This window comes from Gobius niger, assembly GCF_951799975.1.
Source record: "Gobius niger genome assembly, chromosome: 15".
Classification (NCBI taxonomy): Eukaryota; Metazoa; Chordata; class Actinopteri; order Gobiiformes; family Gobiidae; genus Gobius; species Gobius niger.
In genome coordinates, this window is record NC_136866.1 from 27,853,777 (window position 1) to 27,876,650 (window position 22,874).

Consider the following 22,874-nt stretch of genomic DNA (forward strand, 5'->3'; position numbering starts at 1 on the left):
TTTTTCAGCGTTTGGAACGAGTGAACTCGATGACGTCACAGGAAGTGGCTCCTGAACACAGGGCTGTGAGCTTTTATAACATTAAATCAGCTCAAATGAAATTAAAAGGGTGACACTGCAGTCGAAGTGGAAATATGTTTTAAAGACATAAATGATACACTTTTGCAATAAAAAAAAGATACTTTTTTACATTTTAGACAATTTCACTTTTTTTTTTCTTTTTTTTTCACAATCATAGCCTATAAATAAGGCGTTATGTGGAAAGTCATTAAAAAATCTGATGTGCAAACTGAAACAATAATTAAAACAAATAGGTCAAATATGAACTTGTTTGGGGCAAATTATTCTGAAAAATGAACAAACAATTTAGACTTTAAAATATGTAACTGTTTTTGAAGTTCCCATATAAAGATGTGTCTGCAGCGCCCCCTTAATAAAACAATGTAAAGGTAAAATGCATTTGTCCTCAATGACCTGTTCATGACGATAAGACTTAAATGAAACTGTTGCTGATGTTGTGAGAAAATGAAAGCATGTTCAAAGTTGTTTCCACACTTCTGCTCAGAAAACCATCTTGAGCAGGAGACGCGTCTCTGAGGAGAAAAGACTCTTAAACCGGGAACATCTCCGCGTTTATTTACATGCTCACGATCAGCTGTAGTTCAGCTGGAGGCTCGGTGCTGAGGAGGAGGGGCCACTGCAGGCGGGGGCTCGCGGTGAGCCACGTGCTCAAAACCAAACGGATTGTGGGAAATATAGCTGCCGGAGACACACAAGTCTCCTCTGATGCATCCTGGGTAAAACAGGCGGAGCAAGTTCTCATCCGGGGATTTACAGCAAACTTGCTGAGAAGCGAACTTTGAATTGGAACAGGATTTGGGCCGCGCGTGATGACGTTTCACGAGTCCACGAGCACAGAAGTCCACACAAGTACACAGATTGAGGAACGGCCTGAGTCTCTGGCTAAACTCACAGCAGCCCTACCTTTCGAAACTACATACTTCAACCACTTGACGAATACTTACCTTTTGTAAAATGAGTGTGTATGTGACTAACCGCTCTCTGTGTCTCTGGCTAAACTTGTGCAGGTGTGCGGAAGGGGAAGCTACCCCCCCCCAAAAAAAAAGGTGATTTTTTTTTCTGTCACTAGTGACACAAACAGACCATTGATTAACATGTCCAATTATGTTGACCTAATAATAAACTAGACTTTAGAGGACGATGTAGGACTATCACATTGCTCTGCACTCAAGATTAGCACAAATACAGATAAGTAAGCAAAGGTACCATAGCCTGCACTTAAAATATCTGGTTTGTCAAAAATATCTTGAATAAAAAATAATCCTGGGCTGTTCATGTTCCTGTGTTCCTCCCACAGATGCAGTGTCCAGAACCCAGGCAGCTCCTCACCCTTCTCTCTCCTCCTCTCCCTTCTGTGTCCTTGGTTCAGCTCACTCTGCTCTGGCCCTGGTCTACCCTCAGCCCTGACTTAGTCTGAATAATACAGCTCATTTTCAGAACATTTTATAGCACGACAAAACAGAACCGCTTAAGTTACTGACTTGTTGCCGCTGTTCCGGACGGTCTCGACACGCGCGGCGGCGCTGACGTCCTCGCTCTGACGGCCCTTTCGTTTCCATTCCCTTTACGCCGGGCTCACACCTAGAGCGGCGGAAGAGAGGAGAGCGGCGAGCTTCCATTCATTCCCTATGCGGCGTTAATAATCCCGTCATGTCGCGCTGGCTCGTTCATAAAGTTATCGAATTTACTTCGTCTACTTCACACCGGGCTCACACCAAGCGGGGAAAAAAACGCTTTCCGTGGCTCAGCTTGCTCTACTTCCTTGGCCAGCCCCCCGTGTGCAGGAGCAGGTGGAGGTGGGTTTGAGACGCAGCTTTTGCGCATGAGCCAATTGCACACAGGTGTCTGTCAGATCTTGTTCTGTGGTTGGAGCCGCCGCCGGAAATGGCTCTGTATTTGCATAGCGTTGAATTTTTTTTTTAGTGCTAGTCTCCGCCCCGGCCGCCCGTATCTCGCCGCTCTCCTGTGGATTTCCGGAGGCTTCTTTCCGGTCGCCAGGCAGCGTAGGGAATGAATGGAAGCTCGCCGCTCTCCGCTCTCCCGCCGCTCTAGGTGTGAGCCCGGCGTTACTCCCGCGTCTCACAGGGATGGGCTGTACCATCTTCTCAAACGGGGGAAACGCCCTTTATTGATCAGGAGCGTCAGCGCCGCCGCGGCTCGAGAGGCAGAGGAGAAATGAAGCGCGATTTGAAGTTGTTGAACATTAAAACTGTATTTTCAGCACATGTTGGCTCAGTAGGGCAAATATCTAAGAACAATGAAAGAAATAATACTTCATATTGGGTAGGGGGGAAAAAATGGTCTTGAGAAGGGCACTTAAAGGGCATAGGGCAAAGGGGCAGGTGCTTGAGCACCACCATCTGTGCACGTCCCTGGCAAAGCTAACAGTCGGGCTGTGAATATTAAAACAGTATTTTGGTTAAAAGAGAGGAATAAATAAGAGAGATAAATAGCTAAAAGGTAAAAACAGGTAATTCATATATTGTGAATTCAAAGTAAAAAAGTTAAAATGTCATTGTGATGAAAGTAATTTAAAATTACTTTACACAAAGGACAGTTTATTGCATATTTTTGCATACTAGATACAGTTGTGAAACTGTTTATTATACATGTGAATGTATTAATTAAATGGCAGAAGCGAGGCATTGAGAAACTTCACCTGTCTCATTAATTTTCCTGTTTTCCTGGAACAATATAATCTGCTCATCAGGCCCAAAACCTGGGTCGCATCTGCTGCTGTCATGTTGGATCCGTAAATAAACAACAAGCTTCCGTATATTGAATAGTGCGTCATGGCCTTGCGGTCCCTCCTCGTTCTGTGATTGGTTCCCAAATCCATGCGAAAATTTCGGCCATGGTCCCCAGACTGTTGTGCAGTTGGAAATGATTCGAGTGCACAGTAGTCTGGTGTTAGCCAGGCAAGGAGTCCATAAAGATTGACCAACAGTTCTGACCTCATGAACTGTCTCACCTCTGCACACATTGAGCAATGGCTCAATGACCTTTGAGGGTTATGGCCTGTTAAGTATTACAGCCACATCAAGTCTCCGCAAAAGGGCCTATCTCCGCAACTCTGACTGCGCCTATGTCACCGGTCTAGAGACTTGTTGGAAACTGGAGTTACCGCTGGTCACGGAGATGTTTGAAATGGTGAAAAAGAACAGGTTAGATTTCAGTGGCCTCCGAGAGGTCTACGGTGCAGCCGTGGCAACGTTGCGAACACTATTTGTTGTTATTTTGTCTCCGAGACCTGTCGGATACAGAGGAGATTTCAAAGAGTTGTATGGAGTCTCTTTGTTATGGTACCCGGAAAGGTCTCGAAGACATTGCAGAAACTAGACCTGCAAGAGCCAATGGAGTCAAAACATTTTAAAGTTCTCAACAAAAATACTACTCAAGTATAAGGTACACATTCTCAAAAATCACATGACCGTCTGTGAGATAATGTGAAGGGTAAGGGTCTCCACCTCAGCGTTGTTATCTCCCTCCCAGAAACAACACCTCTTTCTGCTCATACAGTCATTTATGGACAGATGCTTTAAAGTCTCCTGTTCACAGCTCACCAGAGAGAAGGCGAGATGGGCTTCACTGACGTGCTCCTCTCCAGTCCCGGGACGGTTCTCGGGGCAGTCCTGGTCCTGCTCTTGTTCTACCTGTTCTATGGACTGGGATCAGACCAGGGACCGCCGGGACCCAGGCCTTTTCCCGTGGTGGGAAACCTCCTGCAGCTGGATCTGAAGCAGCCCTACAACACACTGATGGAGGTGAAGATAGATATTTTGCTATATGGACGCCCTGCTCCCAGTTTTTACAGTAGAGACTTTGAGTGAAAACGTTTTAAGTCTTGATGAAAGCAGAACTGAAATTGTTGTGTCCTTGAAATGACCTGGGCCACCGCTGTCGACTCGGATTTTAAACCTCACCAGAAGCCAGCTTTTGTTGCATGAATCCTGATGTCCGTTTCTTTGGTCCCACAGCTTTCTCAGCAGTACGGCTCGGTGTTCACGGTGTGGCTGGGTCCCAAGAAGGTGGTGGTTCTGGCGGGATATAAAACGGTGAAGGAGGGTCTGGTGGACAACGCCGAGGTGTTTGGAGACAGAGACCCAATGGCCATTTTCAGAAAATCTTTGAAGAAAGGCAAACTTGGTAACAAACGCCGAAATATATTTGGGAAATTGTAACTTCAAGGCGCAATTTCTCAACACACCTTAATTTATTTTTTCCACATTGTGTCTCCATTTAAGCGCCTGCAGAAACCACATTTTTCAGTCTTGCTTATATATTGCTATCCGAGCCCAAATCCGCCAATTATCTCAAGGCTGACCCAAAATGTCACATAATCAGGGCTAGTGTAGCCACACTATTAGTCTAACCAGCAGCACTACTTAAATTGAGTTTCCGTTTTAGTTCACAGGGGCAGTTGAACATGACACCTTCCCTTTATGATCACCAGCCGGGTTCTGTCCTTGTGCCACACACAGCTTTTATTATACATGAACATGAGCGGCTTTTTACTTTAGCCTAATGACATTATGTGTTAAAAGTTAGCGCTCATTTGTTTTTAATAATTTCTCTCTATGTTTCTGTGGTTTGATGAATTAACAGCAGCATGTCGCTGCTTCCCCGGTTGCAATTCATTCTCAAATCAAAGTCAAAATGATTGATATTCTGCTTGACAGTCTCTGGAGCTCTGTGGAGGCATGAAACACTGGTTATCTCTTCCTGCGTCAAATCCAGCATTTCTCTAATTGGTTGATCCCGTTTGTCAATCACGCGCACCGGGAAAAACAAGACACTCTTCAAGCAGGTGATGTTTTTTGCTCTGTTCAGGAGTGATGTGGTCCAACGGCGAGCCGTGGAGGGAGGTGCGGCGCTTTGTCCTGACGAACCTGAGAGACTATGGGATGGGGAGGAGAGCGTGCGAGGACAAGATCACCGAGGAGGCCCAGTATCTCTGCGACGTCTTCAAGAACTTTAAAGGTGAGACTTTGAAATCTTCACACCTCAAGTCACCACTGGACCCATATGAGCAAACCTTTAACTATTCATGTACTTGATAGGAAAACCGTTCCACACCAGACAGCCAATGAACCAGGCAGTCTCCAATATAATCTGCTCCATGGTCTACGGGAGTCGCTTTGAGTATGACGACCCTAAGTTCATAACTTTAGTCAATGACACCAACAGAGTCGCACAGATCATTGGGTCTCCATCAGTGCAGGTAATCTTCAGAGGAGACATTGTGCTATATTGACTTTTTTAACCTCTTACTCACCGCCTGAACCAAGTGTATTTTCTCCAGTTCGGCATTACCCAAATCTAAAAGCTAAAGCCAAACTGCAGAAAATGTGCTCAGTTCAGGTGGGGGTTGAGAGGTTAAAGCTTTTAACATTGTTACATGTTGTGAGTAAGTACTAGCTAAATACTTACTTTTGTTTTAGATTTATAACATGTTCCCGTGGCTCGGACGTCTGGTGCCAAAGAGGAATGAATTTAGAAAGCTAAGAGTAAAGACCGAGAATCAACAAAGGCAGTTTTTCAAGAACTTGAGGGAGACGCTCAACCCCCAAATGTGTCGGGGGTTCGTGGACTCGTTTTTGGTTCAACAGAAAAAGGTCAGCGGTTTTTCTGACTTTCCAGCCGTCCTTAAGACAAAAGCACATACGAGTGAAAAATATAAAGTTAATATGTTCTTATAGCCAGACCTGTGTGTTGTTTCATACCTGACAGTTTTTGGCTCGGTCTTCCTGCTTGTAGCAGCAGGCTGACAGTGCCATCTGCAGACTGTGAACCGGGACGACGGGGCATATCAACTTACTCACACCTGGGACACCGACCTGAAGAAGTCAGACAGATGGTGCCCTCAGCCTGCTATAAGAAGCATATATCCGCCGCGCCCTACACGTCCAGTGATGTTGCTGTAATGTGTCTTGTCAGCTGATTTACACAGGTTGTGGATCTGTTTTCCAACCGTACAATGTCCCAGGTGTGCGAAAGCATAAAAGCCCCCTCATCCCGGTTTACTGTCTCGGGGCCATGTTTCAGAATTTTAGTTGCCTCCTTTAAAAACAGCGCCAGAACCTGACAGGACACGTCACAGCAACATGTGACCAACTCAGGCAGACTGCAGAAAGAGAGTGGTCAAAAATAATCTGGTATGAATAAAACAACACTGGTCTGAGAAAGTGAAGCATTTCACAAGTTCAACAGAAGAACACCAAATGAACCTTTTTGGAACCTACATTCTCTACATTCAGTTCTGTATCGATGTGTTGTCCTTCAGGAGGAGGGAGTTCCCAACAGTCCGTTCGACGAGGACAACCTGCTGCAGACAGTTATGCAGCTGTTCGGCGCCGGCACAGAAACCACGGCCACCACGCTGAGATGGGCCCTGCTCATCATGGCCAAGTACCCACACTTACAGGGTAATACGCACCACATCCGGGGGTTTGCGAGGGGTCATTTCTCTCCTCGTTTTGACGGACAAGGTTGAAAAAGCTTGGTGCCGGAGTTTCTGAATGATCCGGGCGACGCGCACAGAAGCACAGGTTTCAGCACGTGTACTCTGTTTTGGTTCTTTGTAGCAGCCGCACGTTTATGAGCGTTTATAGAGAGGACAGATTCAGATGGACTTGTTACGACGTGCAGCACTGATCCTAAAAGTCAACACTTTAGGTGATGAAGTGAAAGTGGTGCGTGGATCTGCAGCGGCTCCACACCTGCAGGTTTATTATATAAAGAGGCTGCAATGCAAATGAATCGATGAGAGGCTTCGTTAATGGAGACACACGGTTCTGATGGATTGAACCGGTTCTCAATTCCTATACCTATTTCCGAGTGTGATCTCCAGAAGTTTTAAAAACAGAGTACTGCCCCAAAGTGCTTTCCATATTCAGTGCAAAAATACAGACACACAAAAAACATATTACTTCAACAATGTACAAAAAATAAAAACTGCAGCATAATCAAATGTCTAGCTCAGCTTGGATTAAAAGCCAGTGCAAAGAGGTGCGTTTTCAACAACGACTTGAAATTGTCAACAGATAGATACTTTATTGATCTCACAGATGGAGAAATTATATTTGATGAGAGAGCATCAGGCAGCAGCACCCATTCAGTGCGCACTACTCTTTTCTTCGAAAATTACAGAAAAAAATAAAGCAAGTCTTAAGCACATACGCACACATTAAACACATTTTTGGATGATACACAGTACGTGCAGAAAGCATGGTGTAAATTTTTCTTCGGTACAAAAGGGAGGGGTGGTGACGGGCTAGTATGAGGCGGACTCAGAGGTTCGTGTTGTGCAGTATGAGGCTTCTCTGCAGAAAAACCTTGAAATGTTTGTCTGTGTATCAGCCCGGCATCAGTTCTATCAGTCCTTCCCCCCGTGGCTTGGCCTTGGTGTGGGATGTAGACATTGCACAGGAAAGATAACGCCCAGCTGCTCTCCTGTGTTCCATGGAGGGTAAAATTTTTCAGTTTTTTAACTTTAAGTAAATCAATGTGATTTTTCACTGATCTTCAACATTATTCAGACATCCGCAGCAGCCTTCTCAGTCCAGCCAAAGTTCTGCAAAGCCCCGAGATCTGTCCCAAGACCTCCTGAGACGTCTCCCCTGACTTTGCCAAGATGTAATCCATCTTCCGTAATCCTTCCTCGTAACGAGAAGGTCCTTAATCAGTTCCTCACTTTTCGCTACTTTCCGTTGTAACTCCATCATATTGGCGCTTACCGCTTCAAAACGTTCTTTGATTTCGGTTGACAGCTGCGGGGTCTCCTTTTTTGCTGCCAACTTTTGCTGTTACCATAAGCCCATCCATCCATCCATCCATTTTCTTCTGGTTTATCCGGGGCCGGGTCGCGGGGGCAGCAGTCTCAGCAGAGATGCCCAGACTTCCCGATCCACACACACCTCCTCCACCTGTTCTGGGGGGACCCGAGGCCACACCAGGCCAGCTCGGAGACAGAGTCCCACCAGCGTGTCCTGGGCCTGACACGAGGCGTCTTCCCACTAGGACATCCCGCGGGAGGCGACCAGGAGGCATCCGGAACAGATGCCCTAGCCACCTGAGCTGGCTCCTTTTGACGTGAAGGAGCAGCGACTCTACTATGAGCTCCTCTCGGGTAACTGAGCTCCTCACCCGATCTCGAAGGGTTCGCCCAGCCACCCTGCGAAGGAAACTAATTTCGGCCGCTTGTATTCGCGATCTTGTCCTTTCGGTCATGACCCAAATCTCATGACAAGGCAAGGACTCCCCACCGACCTGAAGAGGGGAAACCACCTTTTTCCGGTGGGGAACCATGGCCTCAGATTTGGAGGTGCTGATCCCCATCCCGGCCGCTACAGACTCGGCTGCAAACCGCCCCAGTGCGTGCTGAAGGTCCTGGTTTGTTGACACCAACAGAACAACATCATCTGCAAACAGCAGAGATGAGATCCGGAGGCTCCCAAACCAGACACCCTCCGGCCCCTGGCTGCACCTAGAAATTCTGTCCATAAAAGTAATGAACAGAACCGGTGACAAAGGGCAGCCCTGGCGGAGACCAACACGCACCGGGAACAGGTCTGACTTACTGCCGGCAATGCGAACCAAGCTCCTGCTGCGGTCATACAGGGAACGGACAGCCCTTAACAGAGGGCCCCGGACCCCGTACTCCCGGAGCACCCCCCACAGGGCACCACGAGGGACGCGGTCGAACGCTTTCTCCAGATCCACAAAACACATGTGGACTGGTTGGTCGTACTCCCACGAACCCTCGAGCACTCGATGAAGGGTATAGAGCTGGTCCAGTGTGCCACGACCAGGACGAAAACCGCATTGTTCCTCCTGGATCCAAGGTTCGACCATCGGCCGGATCCTCCTCTCCAGCACCCTGGAGTAGACCTTACCGGGGAGGCTAAGGAGGGTGATCCCTCTGTAATTGGAGCACACCCTCCGATCCCCCTTCTTAAAGAGAGGGACCACCACCCCGGTCTGCCAATCCAGGGGCACTGTCCCCGATCGCCACGCGATGTTGCAGAGACCTGTCAGCCAAGACAGTCCTACAACATCCAGAGACTTAAGGTACTCAGGGCGAATCTCATCCACCCCCGGAGCCCTGCCACCAAGGAGCTTTCTCACCACCTCGGTGACTTCAGCCCCGGTGATGGGCGAGCCCACCTCCAGAATCTCCTCGAGGCCGACCGATAGTCCTCCTCCATGGCTTCTCCAAACTCCTCCCAGACCCGAGTTTTTGCCTCTGTGACCGCACGAGCTGCAGCACGCTTGGCCTGCCGGTACCTCTCAGCTGCCTCCGGAGTCCCACAAGCCAACAAGGCCAGGTAGGACTCCTTCTTCAGCTTGACGGCATCCCTTACTACCGGGCGCCACCACCGGGTTCGGGGATTGCCGCCGCGACAGCCACCAGAGACCTTACGGCCACAACTACGAGCAGCCGCATCGACAATGGAGGAGGAGAACAGGGTCCACTCGGACTCCATGTCTCCAACCTCCCTCGGAATCTGGGTGAAGCTCTTCCGGAGGTGGGAGTTGAAGACCCCACTGACAGAGGGATCCGCCAGACGTTCCCAGCAGACCCTCACAACACGCTTGGGCCTGCCAGGTCTGACCGGCTTCCTCCCCTGCCAGCGGATCCAGCTCACCACCAGGTGGTGATCGGTTGACAGCTCAGCCCCTCTCTTCACCCGAGTGTCCGAGACACGCGGCCGGAGGTCAGACGACACAACTACAAAGTCGATCATCGACCTCCTGCCTAGGGTGTCCTGGTGCCACGTGCACTTATGGACACCCTTGTGAACATGGTTCACGGTTCACGAACATGGTGTTCGTTATGGACAAACTGCGACTAGCACAGAAGTCCAATAACAAAACACCGGCTGGGTTCAGATCGGGGAGGCCGTTCTTCCCAATCACCCCCTCCCAGGTCTCACTGTCGTTACCCGCGTGGGCGTTGAAGTCCCCCAGTAGAACAATGGAGTCCCCAGTCGGAGCAGCATCTAGTGCCCCTCCCAGGGACTCCAAGAAGGCCGGGTACTCTGCACCGATGTTGGGCCCGTAGGCCGAGACAACGGTGAGAGACCTGTCCCCGACCCGAAGGCGTAGGGCTCGTCCACCGGGGTGAACTCCAACACGTGACGGCTGAGCTGGGGGGATATGAGCAAACCCACCCCAGCCCGCCGCCTCTCCCCGCGGGCAACTCCAGAAAAATGGAGAGTCCAGCCTCTCTCCAGGAGTTGGGATCCGGAACCCAAGCTGTGCGTGGAGGTGAGCCCGACTATATCTAGCCAGTATCTCTCAACCTCCCGCACAAGCTCAGGCTCCTTCCCCCCAGTGAGGTGACGTTCCAAGTCCCGAACGCCAGAAGTTGCGCATGCGGACCAGGTCGTCGAGGCACCTGCCTCTGACTGCCACCCAGTCGTCTCCGCACCCGACCCCTACGGATCCCACTGTGGGTGGTGGGTCCACAGGAGGGCGGGCCCACGTCATCCCTTCGGGCTGTGCCCGGCCGGGCCCCATGGGTAGAGGCCCGGCCACCAGATGCTCACGTTCGGGCCCCAACCCCAGGTCTGGCTCCAGGGTGGGGCCCCAGCTGCGCCATGCCGTCCAACGTCACAGTCCTTGTGTGTTTCACGTCCATATAGATAAACATACGACCTTCCACTTGTTCCAAGAGTCGATCCCATACCCGGCCGGAAATGTACCCCCCCCGGGCAAGTAGGCTCCCCCACTGCCCCATTTCTTTGTGAAAAAATCTTGTCAATTGCGTTGAGAGACCAGTTGATCAATTCCATGGTTAGCCGGCTTAGGAGCACAGCGAGCAGAGAGTCCAGAGAAAAAATAAGATAAGTCAGACAAGACACTAGCAGCAGCAGATAAAAGCAGGGGCAGGAGAAGTCAGAAAACACGTCCGCTCTCGACAGAGGACAGGCAGAAAACAGTGGAGTCCTTCCTCTCTTGCTATTTTCCCATTAAGAATGAGCGAGGTCTTCAGTAGCGTAGCAAGGCTACCAGGGGGCCCCAAACAGGAATGCCTCTCCTCTGAGAAGCAGGTGGGGGAGGGGCGAATTTGGCTCAATTGTTGTTGCACCTACGTCACTGCTGCTGCAGTGATTTTATACTCTTGGTCGTTTCTGTCAAATCTGTTGGCCCTCCAAGGGGGCCCCCTGCCTTGCCTAATGGCAAGCTACGCCTCTGGACGTCTTGCACAAATCAACGAATATTTCAAGAAAACCTTGACTGGCTACGTGTAAAAAACATGACGTTGGATGTAAATACACAACTGCAGGAAACGTCTGAACGTTGAACGTATCTAAAGCTCAAGCCTTTACTCGCCTTAAGTAAGTATTAGTTTTCACTCAAATCCAGTCATCGACGTGAGCTTCACTTCACATGGACCCCCTCAAAAGCTATAGATTTCAAGGTGCTTATCGTTAAAATATTTAACTCAGTAGCAGCGTCAGGAGAAGTGTGCGTATTACATAAAGCCGAGCATAGATTTACACACTGACATGCAAGTAATGGGATTTGTGTGCATTAAAGAATCATTTTGAAAAAGCAGATTGACTAAAAATGAAAGTCCTACAAGTTCTGATCGCACCAATCATTCTTCTTCTGGTTTTCTCGTCTCTCAGACCAGGTCCGTGAGGAGATCTCCGGAGTGATCGGAAGTCGCCAGGTTCTGACTGAGGACAGGAAGGACCTGCCGTTCACCGACGCCGTCATCCACGAGACGCAGAGAATCGCAAACATCTCCCCCATGTCCCTCCCCCACAGGACGACCCAGGACATCACCTTCCAGGGACACTTCATCAAAAAGGTCAGTGTCAGAGCAAAGGCAGAGCCTGGCTCTATTTAAACACATTTATTTTAAAGGCCAATAATCAATAGCGGCTAGTTTAGCAGCATTAGCGACATTAGCCTGTATCTTGTAAACCAGGGCTCTTCAATTACTTTTGTCACTGGGCCAGATTTGTGGGAGGTCATTGGCCACTGGGCCGGTCAGTTGGTGAGCCGACTACTGCCACCAAACGTATTCATATTTTTGGGATAAGTAAATGATAATTTCATCATCACCAATGCTTGAATAGAATAGAATTGGACCTAAACACAATAGTTGTTTTATATTCCAGCATTTTAGGCTTTAGAAACATTGCAATAACATATTAATACAGAAAAATAAAGAGCCTAATAATAAACTAGGACAACTCAGAACTAAACCAGGATTAAACCAGGGCAAAGCATGATATATCAGGGCTAAGGCAGGACTAAATCCTATAAACCAGACCAAAGGCCTGATTCAGAGTAAGAGAGTTACATGTGAGACCAGCTCATCTCAAACAACATGACTAACTTCTGCTCAGCCACTGCTCCTCAGCTGAGGGACATACGCTGACCAAACCCTGAGCCGCTGTTCTGTCCAGACCTCACGCTTTATGATAAATGTGAAAGAAGCTCATCCACATATTCAGCCTCTCTTTTGCCTGTTCACTTCACAAAGAGCATCTCTGCGCTTGTACATTTCCCACAAAGACGAATGAAGTCGGGGGAGAAAGGAAGAAAATGCGCCTGTCAGATTCATGACTCAGATGTTATTTAGTGAAGTTAGAGCTCAGAGAGCAGGTTTAGCGCTGACCGGTTAAACACGCGCTGCAGGTGCAGGACACTTATCCAAAACTCACGCACCATCAGCTTCATCGTCCACTTTACAAACATCCACAACTGAACTGGTGCTTCTGACCTGACAGTCGCTGGTCATGCCCTTTGTAACGATGAAGACGACAGGGAAACATGTGGTCATCTGCCGCGGGGGGGGGAGAGAGCTGCTTCTGTGTGGGATAATCCGAACAAAATCAGGATTTACACTAAACAATTCTCCTGTTTGTTATTTTCTCTCCTCAGTGGAGAGCTTGGTGCTATCGGTTTCTGGTATCGGGACAGTGAGTACAAGCATGTGGTATCGGCCCGATACCCTATACTGGTATCGGTGCATCCCTACTGTGAATGCAAACCACTGACCCTTGGGAATTAATGGAGGAAACAAAGCTAATACGACTAAACAACATGACAAGAAACAGACGTTTCAAAGAAATGACCTGAGCCTGACGCGAGACTTAGAAGTAATAAAACAAACAATGAGTGTGTCTCACATTCTGCTGTTGAATCAATGATAATGTCGCTCCTGGTGTTGCATTGGTAGCATAGGGGTATTGGATATTTTTGTCCTTTCGCCTTGTTATCCTCAGTGTGATCTTCGCCTCACATCGCTATTTCTTCTTGTTTGAACTGTGTTTCGATGATTACCTGGTTCTGCCCGGCTCTGAGTGAACAGCTCCGCCATTGCTCTGCTGTTTACAACTCAGCTGCGCTCTGCAGAAGCCACCGTGCGGAAACGAGCGTCGCTGAAAGTTCCGGGCGCTAAGTGGCCCCATTCCATTCTGTTCTAATAAGTTACATTAATTAAGCGAATCATCGAAGTGGGAAAATTAGATTAGAGGATTTTTACTAATCAATTGATTTACTTGAATCATTGCAGCCCTAGTTCTAACCCACCTCGTCTCCCTGTAGGGCACCACAGTGTACCCCCTCCTCAGCTCGGTCCTCTACGACGAGAGCCAATGGGAAAAGCCTCACAGCTTCCATCCCGCTCACTTCCTCGACAAAGACGGGAAGTTCGTCACGAGAGACGCCTTCATGCCTTTCTCCGCAGGTGGGAACTAATAACAAGGATGTTATTGATACACATTCATTTGTAAATGTGCCGTTATCTCAAAGTGAAAGCTTGTATTATCTTTTGAACGTGGCTCCTCCCTCTCGCAGGTCGCAGGATTTGTCCGGGTGAAGGCCTGGCCCGGATGGAGCTCTTCATCTTCTTTGTGACTCTGATGCAGCGTTTCCGCTTCACGCCGCCCCCTGGTGTCAGCGAGGAGGAACTGGAGCTGATCCCGCGCTTCGGCATAACCCTGAGCCCGGCGTCTCACCAACTCTGTGCCGTCCCGTGTCTTTAAATCACTAAACACAAATCTGAATCGGTGTTCTTCAGACATCTTGTCAGTGAATATAACACCCTGCTATGGAAAAAAAGAAAATCACAAAAAAGGAAAGAATCAGATACAAATTAATAATAATACACAAACCAAAATATTTAACCTCTATTTAGATTAACTTTAAAATGCTAAATAAAAGGCATTTCCTGATATATTTGCACTTAAGAAAAATAATTATAATTTTCTCTATCAAGTAAATTGAGATGATCAAATTTAGTCGTCTAACCAGATGTAGTCGGTTAGACGACTGCAGAACATCCAGAACGCTGCATCACTGGCTTCCTGTCGCTCAGAGAAGAGAATTTAAAACCGCTCTGCTTGTTACAAGTCTTTTCATGGTTTAGCAGAGCTGGAAAATTGATTTCATTGTGTAGTTTTCATGAAAACTATTATTGTGCACTGAAGTGTTGTTGTAAACATCTTGGTATGTGAACCTTTGTACCAGGCTCAGGTGTCGCCCGTGGGAAAATGTATACAAAGATAACTGGTCTGGTGATCAACCATAAAACTGCCTCATAGTGTTTATGGGTTTCTTATCAGACCAGTGTCTTCTCTCCCAGATCGCTGCTCTGGGAGGAGGGTCGACAAAGGAAGTATAGCGGGGAGTGAAGTTGTTAGAACCAGACTTTCATTTTCTACTGCTTTATAATAAATCACCAAAAGACAACTGTTTGTTTTGCTGATGATGTTCAGATGTACATTCCAGCAAAACCAAACACTATTGAATCCCTCTTAAAGTGTCTGCAAGAAGTAAAAACTTGGTTGGCCCAAAACTTCCTAAGTCTTAACGAGAAAAAGACAGAAGTTATTGTTTTTAACAACAGCAAATCTGCAAATGACCTGCATGACGCTCTTGGCTCCCCACCTTCGAGCCTCTGCCAGAAACCTTGGGGTAATTTTTGACAACACCTTCAAATTTGACAAACAAATGAATTCTGTGATAAAAGCCAGCTTCTTCCAGCTTAGAATTCTAGGTAAAGTGTAAGTTTATCTTCCGCACAGCGATTTTGAGCGAGTTATTCATATGTTTATATCGTCGCGTCACATTTACTGACAGGGACGAGGCGGCGGGAACACATCACTCCTGTGCTGGCCTCCCTCCATTGGCTGCCCGTCAGCTATAGAATTGACTTTAAGATCTTGATGCTTGTGTTTAAATGTCTTCATGGATCTGCTCCTGAGTATCTCTCTGAGCTTTTGTCTGTTTATGCCCCAGTCAGATCAGTAAGGTCTGCGAACCAGCTGCCTTTGAACGTGCCCAGATCCCGTTTAAAGACGCGAGGAGATGGAGCGTTTAGTGTGGCTGCTCCCAAACTCTGGAACAGTCTCCCCCTAAATGTCAGAGCTGCTCCAACCATAGAAACCTTTAAGACTGCCCTTAAAACACATTTGTTTGCGTTGGCGTTCAATTCAAGTTGAGCTGCATTATAACTCTATTGTGTGTGCTTCTCTTGTTGTTTTGTACTGTCATTTTATATTGTGTACCTGTATGTGAAGCACTTTGGGCACCTAGTGTTGTTGTAAACGTGCTATACAAATAAAGTTGACATTGACATTTGATTTCCCTTATTGGTAATTTCTGCAATTACAATGAAGATGTGAGACAGGCCTCAACTCCAACTCAAACCCAGGTACCCTCGTACAAGGGTCTGGATCTTCACAAATGAGCTCGGTTTTCAGGTGGAAGTGGTGAACTCCTTTTAAAGTTTGAAACGACTCGATCGGATTTGTATGTAATGCGCCCGAGTGAGTGAAGCAGCCATCATAACGAGACTGTCCTCCAATACAAAACGACACAAGTGGTCGTTTGTCTTATCCCTGAATTACGATCATATAAGACGTCTACTAAAACAGCGCCCCCAAGCTCCCATTGAGGGTATGTACATTACATTTAACCCGATTCAGAAACAACTGTATAGTTACATAGTGTATCTGACCAACCGTGATGACGATTCAAAAGTCAAACGTAAAGAAATGAATCACAAACTTGCAAAATTAACCCCAACTGCAATATATGTTCGGGCAAATAGCCCCAGGTGTTCAGCCCTGCCACACCTGTGGAGGAACTGAACGTCCAGCTGTGCCAAAGGCTCTCCATGGTGCTCTGCGCCATTACGCATCACACCTCCCCAACCGCAGCAGCCACAGTTTACCTTATTCCGCCCCGCCCACTTTTGCCACTTTTTGCGTTGTCTCGGCACTTCCAAACATAAACAAGCTTATTAGCTTTAACAAACACAGGTGCGTTACCAACCGTAACAAAGGTGCAGATCCCTGAATGTAAACTTGAACAAAAAGTGCTTCTCGGACCAGGAGAATCATGGTGTGACCCTTTGACCGTTATATAGGCGTAGCGGCCTCGGTACACAGCCTTTTGACTAAGGCTGCAGCTAACGATTTTTCTAACGATTAATCTATAGATTATTTCTTCGATTAATCTATGCCCCAGGGGAAACTGTGGCTACTCATGTAGCTCACCACCAACAGCACATTATTTTTTCAATTAATCTATAGATTATTTTTCATTTTACCGATTATCTTTTCATTTGAAATGAAGAAAAAAACATTGATGTTTCCAAATGGCATGGCTTTTATTTATTTATTTACTACTAGTCTATTTTCCCCACTTTATAAAATGGAAAATGGTCCCATTCTCTCACTTCTGGTCCTGACCCACAGTTTGGGAACCGCTGATTTAAAACTAACTGAAACCTGCACTGATGGTTATTTCTGTCTGACCACTGAGAATTAGCCCGTGAGTCGCCCAATTCGTTATAGACTGTGCACATTCAGAGAACCAGAGTTACTGTAAGTTACTGTGCTCGTGAGAACCATGTGGATTCAACTCCTCTTTGAGACAAAAAGGCCACAGACACGGCTTTACTCTCGTGTATCCATAAAACTACTGTCCTGATTCTCCGCTAGACACAACAAGTAGAGAGTTTAAACGAGTGTGTGGCCGATGCCCCGAGTCCGGGGAGTTAGTTGTGCTGCTGTGATATGCCATTTCCGCTCGACACAGAGTGCATACAACAACATTATTAGGCCGTTTCTGGACATACTCCCACACTTTTGACGACTTTTGGCGTGCTTTTTTCCCCTCGCTCGCAGCATCTACATCACGTGCAGCCATGTTGGAAGTGAAATGTAAACAAGCGACGCGTCGACGCACAAACACGGCGTCGATGTATTTACGTAATCGATTACGTCGACATGGTCGACGCGTCGTTGCAGCCTTACTTTTGACCCAGCTTTCTTGCTTGATCCACTTTTGGCCAGACTGCTGCTCTTGTGTTTTGTACATAGACCGTATATATAAATGGACAGCTTCTGCTCACTCCTCCCCGTTTACCATAATGACTACGGTCGTGGGGGAAGTCATGGCGGATTTACAGACTCCTCCTCCCCAGCTCTGACGAAGCATGTTCCTAAAAAGGGCATAAGGGCGGGATCTTCACTGTAGACTCGGCCCTTAGGTGACGTGTAGCTCGCGCTGCTCCAATGCTAACAGTCCGACCCTCATTAAAGAGTAACTAACCCCCCCTTCCAGAGGCTCAGCCTGAGAGCATCAGATTAGAAAATCTCAACAGAAAAGTGGCATTGCCTGGAGGACTAAGGGGCACGCGGGAGGGGTGAGGGGTGGGAGGGGTTTCGGGGTCTGATTGACAGGCCTGAGTCATTTGACTATCGATGCACTCGCAACGCTCCTCGTAAACAAAGTTCAAGCACAGCGAGCTAACTTATTTAGCAACATGTTCCACTGAGACAGCTCTACAGCTCTCTTTACACAGGACAGGCATCGTGGCAGACAGCGGCCTTGTACCCGAGACTGCTCTGAGGCGCTGGGTTATTTTATTAGTGATTCCGCTGTCATTTACAAAGCTAACGGCTTAGCATTGAGCAAGATCGATGTTAGCATCGCAGCTAAGGGACCAAACGTAACCGTCCTGGCTACTTTCAGAATCTACTGATCTATTTTAGATGTAGACTTTTCGCTGTGGTCTACAAAAGCATGGCAGATGTATCTCAGTGTCCCAAGCAGAGAATGTGTGAGGTATAGAGACGTGATTATATGTATTACAAAGCTTTAATTTATTTCTCTCATAGCAAAGAGCACAAAACATGCCACATAAAAAATATATATCATTGTGCAGGAACACTGTCCTAGAAATTGTTTTCGGTTGGTCATTGAAGATAAAGCAGAATCTTCCATGTTTTAAAGACTTAAAAACAGATTACAGATATACAGTGCCTCTCGAAAGTATTCATACACCTTGAACTTTTGCACATGTTGACATTAGCCCCACTTTTCACTTTTCTATTTTTTGAAAAATATCAGAATCATGTATCATTTTGCTTTAAACTTCACAGTTGTCTGTTACTTGTGTGTGAACGTTCAGTAAAAAAATCAAAATAAAATCTTTATGTTTAGGGTTGTAAACCTGACAAAATGTGCAAAAGCTCTAGATTCAATTATGTTTTTTATGATCATCATGTCTAAACCTTCACAGTCAGTTGATTTCTTGTTTCCACAGTTTTTTACAACTTTTCTTATTTCATCTATTTCCACATGGTCAATAAATATACTGTTTAAGTTATCTATGATTGTATTTTCTGTTTTGTGTATTATTTGGGGTATTTTTTCTGCAACTGTAGATCCCACATTTGCAAAATATTTACAGAAGTCGTTTGTAATTTTTTTCTCCTCGGATATTTCAATATTTTCGTTGACAAAGTAATTTGGGTATGCACTTTTCATTTTGTTTCCCACAACACTGTTAATTATACCCCATGTAGCCTTCATGTTATTTTTGTTCTCATTTAGCTTTTCACTGTAGTTTTCCTTTTTCCTTTTCCTGATGATCCACAGTAATTTATTTTTATATTTCTTGTATCGGTTTTCTGCTTCTTTTGTTCGAGCTTTTAGAAAACAGCGATAGACGTGGTCCTTCTTTTTACGAGCATTTTTAATCCCTCTTGTGATCCATGGATTATCTTCCTTTTTTTTTTTTGTAATATATGATTTTACAATTTTTGTTATACAACTTTATTACAATTTCTGTGAAAGAATTATATGCTTCGTTGACATCTTTTGAAGGTCATCATTTAGTGCCTGTAGGGCTTTTAATGATCTATTTCTACTTGCCTTTGTAGTAATATTTTGCTTTATTTTTTGATTGTATCTAAATACTAAAAAAATGGGTAGATGATCACTAATGTCATCAATATCCCTCTCATAACAATTTCTTCGTTCATATTCGTAAATATATTGTCTATCACAGTGGCACTTTGATTCTGGTTGGTTTTGTTATTAAATGGAATAAGCCCATGCAGTTTAAGAATTCACTTGTTTTCTGTTCATTTACAGTTTCTAAATTGACATTCAAATCTCCACATATTATTTGCTTCGTATCATTTGCCTTCTCAAATATTTCAGTTAGTCTTTCAGTGAAAAATTCCACACAAGACTCCGGTGGTTTATAAATACAACTAACCAATATATTTTTTGTTGTTGTTGCTATTATTTCCACAGTTCTTATTCCAATTACATTATTTTCTATCACAGTCATCTCATTAATCATTTTACATTTCAGATCTGAATGTATGTACAACGCGACTCCACCTCCTCTCTTGTGCTTTCTGTTTAATGAATAGACGTCATATCCTTCCATTTGAAATTCACTCATTAAGTCATCTTTTAGCCATGTTTCTGTAAAAGCAATAATACTGAATTTCTTTCTGAATTCATTTAGATAGTCTTTTATTTTTGGAAATTTATTGTACATGCTTCGACTATTTAAGTGGATAATGGATAGAGTATCTTCTACGTTTCCCTCATTATTGAATGTTTCTTCATTATAGTAGTCACAGTCTTTTTTTTATTTTATTTTCATCTACTCCTGTATCAATGTCATATATTTTGTCTTCCTGTTCCATGTTTTTGTTTTCAAGATCCTTATACTTAATTTAGTTTTTCTGACAATGTGACATTTTTGCATATGGACAAACATGTTATCAATCGTACGGTCTATATCCTGAGTGATCATCTGTATTATGGTTCGAGCGCGTTTTGCGTTTACCTGGGCGGTGCTGATCTTATAGATATGTGTCCAAGTCATCCATGCTTCGGACTACTTGCACTGTAGCATCGGTTCCCCCGTTGAGTTTGATGAACACTTTGCAGTTTGCAGTCCTTGTTGACTGGATTTTCCCTTGCTTCCCTTGGGCGGCACGGTAGCGCAGCGGTTAGTGCTCTCGCTTCACAGCTAGAAGGTCCGGGTTTGATTCCCACCTGGAACGGGGCCTTTCTGTGTGGAGTTTGCATGTTCTCCCCGTGTTTGCGTAGGTTTCCTCCGGGTACTCCGGTTTCCCCTACCACTAAAAACATGCACAATAGGCCAGGATGAATGATGTGTGTGAGTGAATGTATGGTGGTGGTCAGAGGGTCTGTTGGCGCAGACGTGTGTAGTCGCGAAAGCGCTTCTGACAGTCTCCCCCAGGGGAAACTGAAGCTACAAACGTAGCTTTCCACCACCGAGTATGGAGTGAATGTACAACTGTCTCATGTAAAGCGCTTTGTGACTATATGTCTGTGAAAGGCGCTATATAAATAAAGATCTTCTTCTTCTTCTTCCTCAGGTCGCGTGCCTTTTTGGCTAAGTCAGCATTTTTCTTCGTAAGGTGTTCATTTATGTAAACATTGGTTCCCTTTAACTTTCTCCCTTGTTTGAGGAGCGCTTGTTTTTTCCTCCTGTTTGCGAAGCGTATTATGACAGCTGCTTTGTCCCTGATATTCCTCTGTTTAAGAGGGTGACAGGCTTCAGTATCAGCGCTGCTGATGGAGATTCCCTTGTTGTTAAAAAAGGCGATCACTTGACTCTCCACCGACTCCGTCTCAGCCTCGGTCAGCTCTCCCCCGTTCACAGCGGCGTCCGGTGTCACAGCCCTGGTGTAAGAACGGGGCCGTGTCTCCATCCCGCTCACGATGACAGCGTTTTTACGGGAATACTGCTCGAGGTCGTCCAGGCGACTCTCCAGCGAGGTAATCCTCCGATCCTCCATGTTTTGTCTTTTTAACTCTTTTACTTCAGCCATTAGTTCCATAATGAGCTTCTGTTGAGTTGATATTGTGGCAACTTCAGTAGTAAGCCACTCCAGTGATTTTTGTATTTCTCTCACCTCTTCTACCGAAGGAACTTTGGGCGGCATTTTCTGTGGTATCAATAAGCTGACGGCTGTCGTAGCCAAGGCGTGCAGTTGCACTCTCCTTCGCCACGTTATCCGCGGCTAACTCTTCCCAAAAAAACAACTCCAGGTGGACAATCCGCTCATAAGTCCTTTTTTTGCGACTCACTGTTGGGTAAAGTCCAAGCTGAGCAAGAGCAGCAGTCTGGCCAAAAGTGGATCAAGCAAGAAAGCTGGGTCAAAAGGCTGTGTACCGAGGCCGCTACGCCTATGTAACGGTCAAAGGGTCACACCATGATTCTCCTGGTCCGAGAAGCACTTTTTGTTCAAGTTAAGTTTACATTCAGGGATTTGGACCTTTGTTACGGTTGGTAACGCACCTGTGTTTGTTAAAGCTAATAAGCTTGTTTATGTTTGGAAGTGCCGAGACAACGCAAAAAGTGGCAAAAGTGGGCGGGGCGGAATAAGGTAAATTGTGGCTGCTGCTGCGGTTGGGGAGGTGTGATGCGTAATGGCGCAGAGCACCATGGAGAGCCTTTAGCACAGCTGGACGTTCAGTTCCTCCACAGGTGTGGCAGGGCTGAACACCTGGGGCTATTTGCCCGAACATATATTGCAATTGGGGTTAATTTTGCAAGTTTGTGATTCATTTCTTTACGTTTGACTTCGTTTGACATCGTCATCACGGTTGGTCAGATACACTACGTAGGGGTTCACCACTTCCACCTGAAAACGGAGCTCATTTGTGAAGATCCAGACCCTTGTACGAGGGTACCTGGGTTTGAGTTGGAGTTGAGGCCTGTCTCACATCTTCATTGTAATTGAAGAAATTACCAATAAGGGAAAACAAACAGTTGTCTTTTGGTGATTTATTATAAAGCAGTAGAAAATGAAAGTCTGGTTCTAACAACTTCACTCCCCGCTATACTTCCTTTGTCGACCCTCCTCCCAGAGCAGCTATCTGGGAGAGAAGACACTGGTCTGATAAGAAACCCATAAACACTATGAGGCAGTTTTATGGTTGATCACCAGACCAGTTATCTTTGTATACATTTTCCCACGGGCGACACCTGAGCCTGGTACAAAGGTTCACATACCAAGATGTTTACAACAACACTTCAGCGCACAATAATAGTTTTCATGAAAACTACACAATCAAATCAATTTTCCAGCTCTGCTAAACCATGAAAAGACTTGTAACAAGCAGAGCGGTTTTAAATTCTCTTCTCTGAGCGACAGGAAGCCAGTGCAGCAGCGTTCTGGATGTTCTGCTGTCGTCTAACCGACTACATCTGGTTAGACGACTAAATTTGATCATCTCAATTTACTTGATAGAGAAAATTATTATTCTTTTTTTTAAGTGCAAATATATCAGGAAATGCCTTTTATTTAGCATTTTAAAGTTAATCTAAATAGAGGTTAAATATTTTGGTTTGTGTATTATTATTAATTTGTATCGGATTCTTTCCTTTTTTGTGATTTTCTTTTTTTCCATAGCAGGGTGTTATATTCACTGACAAGATGTCTGAAGAACACCGATTCAGATTTGTGTTTAGTGAT

The 22,874-nt window shown here is 45.8% G+C and overlaps 1 protein-coding gene across 1 annotated transcript; it reads left to right on the forward strand.

Annotated features, from left to right (window-relative positions):
- Window positions 1–3,659: 3,659 nt before the first annotated feature.
- Window positions 3,660–14,090, forward strand: LOC306975087 (cytochrome P450 2K4-like; the record flags this gene model as incomplete). The annotated part of the gene is made up of 9 exons (XM_079572508.1): window positions 3,660–3,845; window positions 4,059–4,227; window positions 4,912–5,061; window positions 5,142–5,302; window positions 5,523–5,696; window positions 6,365–6,506; window positions 11,718–11,902; window positions 13,651–13,792; window positions 13,903–14,090. The coding sequence occupies 9 exons, from the start codon at window positions 3,660–3,662 to the stop codon at window positions 14,088–14,090; spliced, it is 1,497 nt and encodes a 498-aa protein (XP_079428634.1).
- Window positions 14,091–22,874: the final 8,784 nt, after the last annotated feature.